At 35.7% G+C, this 8,558-nt stretch overlaps 2 protein-coding genes across 2 annotated transcripts in view; both read right to left on the bottom strand.

Annotated features, from left to right (window-relative positions):
• Positions 1-255: 255 nt before the first annotated feature.
• LOC108759879 (putative uncharacterized protein DDB_G0277445) lies at positions 256-7,629 on the bottom strand. The gene is made up of 2 exons (XM_018505550.1): positions 7,569-7,629; positions 256-1,153 (listed from the first exon to the last, which is right to left on the bottom strand). Exon 2 carries the CDS (start codon positions 1,134-1,136, stop codon positions 921-923), a length of 216 nt encoding a protein of 71 aa, XP_018361052.1. The 5' UTR covers positions 1,137-1,153; positions 7,569-7,629; the 3' UTR covers positions 256-920.
• Positions 3,929-8,558, bottom strand: part of Nmnat (nicotinamide mononucleotide adenylyltransferase) — a 21,519-nt gene continuing 16,889 nt past the window's right edge. The window contains exon 6 of the mRNA XM_018505526.1: positions 3,929-7,911. Within this exon, the coding sequence (XP_018361028.1) occupies positions 3,972-7,911 (3,940 nt within the window). The 3' untranslated portion in view covers positions 3,929-3,971. The remainder of the gene's footprint in view (positions 7,912-8,558) is intronic.

An 8,558-nucleotide genomic window follows, 5' to 3' on the forward strand; every position in this document is an offset into this window, starting at 1 on the left:
GAACAATCCAGCAAATCGGGTTCACGAAGAGAATTTTTTCTTAGAATTTACCCTGAAAATATGACAATCGTGGGACAACATTGTGTTTCGAAGAATTTTGATATAAATCTCTCTCATTCATTAATAAAACTACAATAAAGTATAAAATAAGTTTGATCAATTTTACTGAAGTGCATGGTAAAAATCTTTAAAATATTGTATTGTACCACAATTACCATATTTTCAGGGTAAATTTTAAAAGAAAATTCTCTCCGTGTTCGCATTCGAGATTCAGTAACTTTTCTTTCTCTTTAAAATATGTAAATTGAACAATCCAGCGAATCGGGTTCGCATTCGAGGTTCAGTAACTTTTCTTTCTCTTTAAAATATGTATTTTGTTGTGTTTGTTATACTTTCTTTCAAACAATTCAAATATCGATATTATAAGATTTCCTACAAAAACAATATTAAAACATTTTCAAACGGGGAGGGGGGGGGGGTTAAAAAATTAGTTTTACACACAGAAACTATTAACAGCACGTGCGTTTCAAGATAACGGAGTCTCGAAATGCTCTATTTATTTTTAAAAATTAACGTTTTCTAAATGTTCCTTGATAAGCTTTTTTTTTTGAAAAATAATGCGATCTAAATTTTTCAGATTTTCAAAAATTTATAACTCGAAAACAAAGCTGCATGTTGATAAACACCGCAACACGTATATTTTTTTTACCTCAAGATTCACTGAAAAAATTGGCATTAAAAAATTCGATGAACACTTCTGGGATTCCCCTTATTAGTGTGGAATAATACTTCTAATATGCATTAAATCTCTGTTTCATTTTTAGAAAAGCTGACACATAAAAACAGTTAGTCCTATAAAAATAGTTAGTTTAATAGCGAAATTAGATGTAAGAATGATCGTGATATGGATTCCGCGTATTTTAATAACTTTCAATGTTCTCGTTGTTGTTGTTGTTGTTGTTGTTGTTGTTGTTGTTGTTGTTGCTACTGTTGTTGCTAGCGACCATGCTAGTGTCCTGATTAAAATCATTAGTAACTCGATTAGAGTTTATAGCAGAAAGAAGAAGCCGGGGACCACAGGCTCGGATTGGATGAGTAGCAACGAGACAGTCAACTATCTGTCTTATAGTAGGCATGCAGGTTTTGTTGTATCCTGGAAAACACACATCACATGCTCCATCAGAACTAAAAAAATGCATACCGACGTCACGTCGTCTTGGGTGTTAAATTTTCAACTTAAGACATTAATATTTATAATCGATACTAGAAAAACTTAATCACAAGAGATAGATGAAAAATTCAAGATAAAGTTTCATATTTAATAACATGGATGTATAACAAGAGATATTCGATTAAAAAATTATTAACTAATATTATATAAAAATATTTTTCAATTGTAGCTTCAGTAATTACAAATAATTTGAAAAATATGAGAACATTTCGTAACACTGAGTGTTCAACAAAAACTTTCGAGATATTTTATATGCATACAACCCAAAAAGACGGATGTACATCTGATTGTTATAGCAAGTACGCACAGACGATCATCTAAAAACTCAGATGTAAATGTGTAGGAAAAACGAAAAGGATTGAAGTTATATCACATGCATTTTTAAATCGCGAGCAGAGGGGCAAAATATAACGCAGAAATACAATGGACAGGGAGAAGTCATAAAATCGTAAGCTATATAACATACAAAATAAAAATAATAGAAAAGTTTATCAAAATAGTAGCTAACTACAATTAACAATCAATTTTAACACAATCGAATGATTTATTAGGACTCGTCATCGACAGTCCTATGATAACCTTGATATTTTTTTCTGACGACAATAAAAATGAAAAAAGATCTAAAGACTGAAGGAACTTATCACTGATGGCTTCGCTTTAATTTTTATTTGAATCCTTAGATATTCCTGATGCGATAATCGAAATGACATCGAGCACAAAAGATTCATTAGGTCCAAAGGATCAAAGAGACTCATTATAAACGGTTTTACTTTAGCCTTTACTTGGATCTCTCCCTTCAAGTGTTCTTGTTGCGGGAATCGAAATCAGGGTCCGAAAGGATTAAAAATACTCCTTGTCGGTGATTCCACATTAACATTTAAAGGCATTCTTGGTGTGCTAAAATGAGGATTATTTATCAGTTGAACTCATTGAACGTATTTCTCAAGCAATAAAAATGCGCAACATCACATGCAGTAAAGGGAAACAGAGCCCAATAGATTTCTCATAAAGTTATTAAATACAAATTGGATAAATGTTGGCATTCTAAATACTTAGCATTAATGTAGTTGAATCTAAAAACATCAAGCCACAAAGGAAGAGAGCAATAGCGCTATAATACTGACGCCCTGTATGCAACTAAAGTGAAAAAAATATACGTTCCCGAACGCACACGAAATACTTCTTTATTATAATTCCGTAATAATACTTAGCATTTGCATGCACAAATAAATAGACATACAGACATATGGGTAAAAAGTTAAAAAATGCGTATGAGCTTATTAATAATTACGGCATAATATACATTTTTCATAATCTTTCGGGCACATCTCACTACTTTTCGCATATAAGATGCCCAAAGAAACATGAAAAAGCAACGAGCAAATGTTTTAAAACTTATTTCTTGACAAAAATGTTAACGCTGTGCTTGAAATATCTTCTTAACTTTCAACATGTTTACTAACAATTAAAACATGTCCATTAAATCGTTAAACTATAATTAATAGTATCACTCTCGTTAAATATACCTTGGATCAATGATTAAATTTTACACCTGGAAGAACACCTGGATGATCATTCGGGATAACATATGGAAGAACATCTGAAAGAGTTTACCTGAGAGAGAAGCAATATATCAAAAAAATAATTTCTTCAATTTTTCGGAACGCTCTATAAAGTTCAGAGTGAAACGCTATCCTTTAATCGATGTATCGCTTTGTCACTTATAACTATAATTGTTCTGTTCAATATTGACTGTAATATTACTAAGATTGTCTTGTTGTGTCTTATGCAACTCTTGCGTAAATCGTCCAACAATTTCTCGATTGCCATATCGAGAATAACAATTTCTTCCGTTGGTCCTTCCTATCGATACCGAACTATCGATTTAAAGTTGTATCTTATATTAATAACACAACTATCACAATAATTATGTAATACTGTAACGGCGCAATATTTAAGCCGAGATGTCATAATAGCAAAATTTGCTTCGCCTATACTTTTCATAATAATTAACGTGACATTTATCTCTTTGTTAAATTAATGTTATTAAATATATATAGTATATTAAGTAATTGTTAAATCTTTCTTAATTATCAATTAATTAATAATATATCAAGCAATTAATCAATATCAATATTTGTTTCGTAATCTTGCGTAATGTATTACACAAATGCGTACATTATATTATATTTAATCAATTATACGAGATACTTCATAATTATACGTATTATTTATAATTATTATAAATTTAACTAGTTAGTAAAATTCATTAAAAAAAAGATCTTGATCATTTTATGAATTCTATTAATTAATATCTTATATAATGTTTAAATATAATTATATACATATATTATCTCGTTTAAAAGATTTATCGGCTTTTATCAAAGTAGTTGTACATACACGGATATACTTGTGTTCAAAAACCGATGAAGCTTTCGTATAACAATTAAATCTATCATTTAATATATTTATAAATTTCTATATCGCATGCGCACGCGCTTGTATATATATATTTTTCGATTCTAGTCACTACAGAAAAATTTCGCACTTTCTCTTTTCGATTATTTACTTATTCAATTTATATAATATTTTAAAAAATCTCTTCTTTCTATAAAGGTTGTTGTTGCACATGCTTATTATTCAATGCAAGATAGTATCTCTTGATTTATATATATTGTATTATATTTTCATGTAATTTCTAATGTCCCAACTGCACAATGTATCCGATTGCCCATTCTGATTATAAGGCAGTTTCCTTCTCGCTAATAATCTTGATTCCATGCTGTGTGAGAATCATCTTCACCTCTTCCTTATCTCGAGTATTTAGTTTCTGGGTTGAGTCTTCAGCTTCATTTTCCTTTCCTAGATTTTCCGTCTGTGAGCTTAGATTATCGATGGATTTATTCAGTCTATCTTTGCAGACATCGTCGGCCGACTTCTGCAAAGATTTTGATCTTCTTGAGTCTCTCGATATCTGCAGATTATCAGCAGATCCAATCAGCGTTGTATTCTTCACAACCTTGAGCACTTTATCGCTTCCCTTCGAAGATATCTTTGCCAGTTGAAGACTATCTACCGAAGAATATCGTCTCTTATCTTGTGCATTTCCGCTAGAATCTTCCTTTTTTCTGAACAAAGAACCCTTGCGGTTGACCTTCCTGGTTCCACTCGTTAAAATCGCGATCTCATCTTTGGGTATAAAGTATAATTCCCGTGGCTGATCTCTGTTCATCGAAGAGCCGTGAATGAACAAAGACTGTGATTTCGATCTTCCAGGATCCTTGATTCTCTCTTTATCAGAGATCCTGCTTCGATCATCAGCCGATTCTGTACCGCTCTGAAAGCCACAGTTCTCAATCTCGAAGCTATCGTCGTCATCTTGGTGTGGCTCAATCATCTTGAAAGTATACCTATCAGCCGGTAATGTAGAATCCTGATCAAAACTGCCATCCACCTCGCCACAAATTTTGCAAAGTTCGCAGGGAATCTCCTGAATCTTTCCTTCAAAATCGTCAGCAGATTCCTGGAGATTGAACGAACCGCAGATGTCGCATTCGATAGAATCGTCATCATCGGCCAGCGAACTGCAGGTTGATCTGAGCGTATAGAACGTCTCCTGATTCGGGCTGCTTACTTCCTCCTCTGTTCGGAAAGTGATCTCATTCATGTAACAGCAGATCGAGCAGAACTCGTCCGGAATGTCAAGTTGCGAGCCACTACTATTCGTCTTCGTTGGCGGTACACCCAGAAATACCTCCTGAATGCGTTTGATTGACTCATAGCTTTTCGACTTCTTCGAGAACGCGTCGTCTTTTTTCGGCTTCTGTGTGGATGTTTCATCGGACACGATCATTGAGTCCAAGCTGCCTTGAAGAGGTACGTTGTAACGTCTCACTTTCCTCGTATACACATCTTTAATCTCATTAAAGTCACACTTCGTTTTATTATCAGCGTCTTTTGCCGTTTTTATTGTTTCTTGTGCTTGTTGTCCTTTGTTTTCGTTCATTTTTACAGTCTTCTGAGTTTGAGTCTTTTTCGGACTCCTTACAGAAGACGTTTTCGAGGAATGCTGAGAGGGGTCTTCAATCCGCGATATCTCTCGATTATCAGTATGTCGATTTTGCTTCTTCAATTCGCTCTCGAAATCGTTTTTGGAACTCTTCTTTGAAGAATCCAGAAAAATTTCCTCTAATTGAGTGATAACGCGATCGTTGATAGATCGATCGTAATCTTTCATATCTTCACTTCTATAAAAGATTTGATTCTTCTTTTTGGGACTTTTTACACTTGTAAATATTTTTGATAACTTTTGGGATGCCTTCCTAGATCGAGATGTTTCTCGATCACTGATAGATTTATCATGATCCTTCATTTCGCGCTCACTTTCGTCAGTCTGAAGCTCTTCAACTGTTCTGGGACTCTTCGTCTTCATGGAGGATGATCTTGAAGAACCTTGGAAAACTTTTTCTGCATGAAACGTTTCTCGATCCTTAACAATTTGTCCTTTTTCCTCGATATCTACATCGTAAATCTGTTCTTCCGTGATTTCGGAGCTTTTCATTTTCGCAGAAGAATTTTGGAATGCTTCAGATTGAAGCGCCTGTGGATCGTCAATGAGTCGATATTGCTCCTTGACCTCGACATCACGAATTTGATCGTCCTTGATCTTTCTCGGACTCTTACGAGAATTTACGATCGATTTTAAGTATTTGCCATCTATCTCGAGACTCGAATCGCAAGATGTCATCGGTTTTTCCGAGGAATGCGTATCCAATTCTGATCCTTTTTCTATTCTGCTTATCTTGTCAGTCTCTTGCGACATTCTAAATATTTCTTTTATCTGTTCTCCGCCTTCAAAATTATTATCCTTATCGTTTATCTCTGCCACTGAAAGTGATTCTTCCACGATATATTTCAATTGATCTGCTTCATCGAAAGATTTTATGCGGTTATCACTCTCGCGATCGTTTACAGAATCTACATTATCTGTCACGTCTTCTATTTGACCGTCAGCGTATTTCGTCAAATTCAATCTGGCAGTATATATAGGTTTCTTATTTTCTTCTTCATCCTCGTCGAAACCATATTGGCTAAGGCGATAATCTTCCTTGTCTACACTGAAATCGGAGAGAGCACATTCGTGGCGACCGTCCAGTGACGTCATTGAAACGTTTAATGACGAAGTTATTGCCTTAGCATCTAGATATTTAGTTCTATTCGATTCAAAATCGGCTGTCTCTTTTCTGGAGTCGATTCCCATGTCATCAACTTCGATGTTATTCTTCATATCTCCCTCCGCATTAAGTTCGGTTAATTCTGTATCATTTTTACCTACCTTATCTACCTGTGAATTTTCTTTAGACTTATTCTTTTCCTCGTCAAGTTTAATTTTAAGTTCATTTGTAAGTTTTTCTATCATTAACCTACGGTCGTCTTTTAACATAAGTATGCCATGGCTAGAATGAACAGGCTGTACCTTAACAACATCGGTAAATTCTACTTCTACATTAACCATTTCTTTGTTGCTAACGTCAACTTTTCCATCTATGACACTTTTTACTATCGATTTGGAGCTCTTCTCCGATCCAATTCGTCTAAAACTAGACCGATCCGAATTTACTTTGTCACTGATTACTTCTACCGTAGATCTACGAGTTTCTTTCAGTATGTTCTTATCATCTAAACCTAACTCTGCATCGATTATTCTTTTCTCAAACATAATTTTTCTATCGCAAGTTTCAACTCCATCATTAGCAGCACTTTCTCTTTTCGGCCAACAACATTCTCCCAATCGGAGTTCGCCAGAACTCGACTCGCTAGATTGAACCTTCATTATTAATTTGCAATCGTCACTCGAATCTAAATCTATGTCAGTGACTTCCATCTTAGATCTCAAATTCTCTTTTTGCTCAATCTCAATTTGACCCTTTACTACACTTTTTATTATTGACTTAGAATATTCTTTTGGCACAAGTTCACCAAAACTTGGCTGATCGGGCGAAACTTTCACGATTATCTCACTCGAACCTAAATCTACATCAATAATTTCTGCTTTAGATCCCAGATTCAACACTTCTTTATCCCTCGCAATATCGTCTACTGTCAATCGATCATCATTCGACACCAATTCGCTAGAATTCGAAGAAATTTTTACTATTATCTCGTGATCATCGTTTGAACCTAAGTCTACATCAATGATTTCCGTGTTGGATTTGAAATCCGAGACCTCTTTCTGTCCACTAACTTTACCCCCGGCACTATCTACCACCGAACTACGACCCTCTTTTGACGAAAGACCAGGATGGGACTTCGCCATCGGCTCGTCAAACGCACCTACCTCGTCTAAAATTCGCGCGACGCCGGTTGCGCTGGCGATGATCTGTTTCGCCTGACCGGGATATGCGACTCTAGATACATGCTTGATGTTGCCATTGTCGACGTTGTTGCTGATCACACTAACGAATTGCTCGCGAATCTCGTCGAGTCCGCCACTACCCGTAGCATTTTGCAGGTTTTTGCGTAGCACCACCGCATCCGGCACATCAATTGACGCAACAATCTCGACTGGGCTCGGCGAGCCCATAGTTACATCGCTGGGTGACGGCGTTAGCAATGCAGTTAGGTATCGGGGATCTATGTGCAGGTAATTGTTCACATTCGGCGACGACAATTCCAACTTACTTCAGTGTCCAATCGGCAGCGGCAGCGTGAAAAACATGATGATTCTTTTATAGAACATCACTTTCGCTCATTACGTCACATTCTAGCACAACATAATTTAGTCACGTGGGCTATGTTTTCTTATTTGTAATTAAAAATTATTAGATAATTGCATAGGAAATATATGATTTTCTAGTTCACAGAAATAAAAAATAACTTCTGAACGGTTCGAGATAGAGGATTGAAGTTTATAGGGATGCAAATGGCATCATAAAATCTATCATTTAATACCAAAAATGCCCATTTTAACACCTCCGGAGAGCGGGAGGAAGGGGAGCGGAAAAATCTTAAATTGCACGTGGGATCGAGTGAGGGCTCGTTTGGAAGGCCCTTTCAAACGAACCCTCACTCGATCCTACGTGCAATTTAAGATTTTTCCGCTCCCCTTCCTCCCGCTCTCCGGAGGTGTTAAAATGGGCATTTTTGGTATTAAATGATAGATTTTATGAGGCCATTTGCATCCCTATAAACTTCAATCCTCTATCTCGAACCGTTCAAAAGTTATTTAGGTGTCCCGGTACTTTTTCCTCACCCTTATACAGGGTGTTTGAAAATTATCGGCTAATCGATCACGAGCAGATAGAACGGACCGAATTGAATCGAAAAA

The sequence above is a fragment of the Trachymyrmex cornetzi genome, unplaced genomic scaffold (genome assembly GCF_001594075.2).
Source record: "Trachymyrmex cornetzi isolate Tcor2-1 unplaced genomic scaffold, Tcor1.1 scaffold1059, whole genome shotgun sequence".
In the NCBI taxonomy this organism is placed as follows: domain Eukaryota; kingdom Metazoa; phylum Arthropoda; class Insecta; order Hymenoptera; family Formicidae; genus Trachymyrmex; species Trachymyrmex cornetzi.

Excerpts from the sequence above, each read along its gene's own strand:
- LOC108759879 (XM_018505550.1), bottom strand. The coding sequence starts at position 1,136 with ATGCCTACTATAAGACAGATAGTTGACTGTCTCGTTGCTACTCATCCA.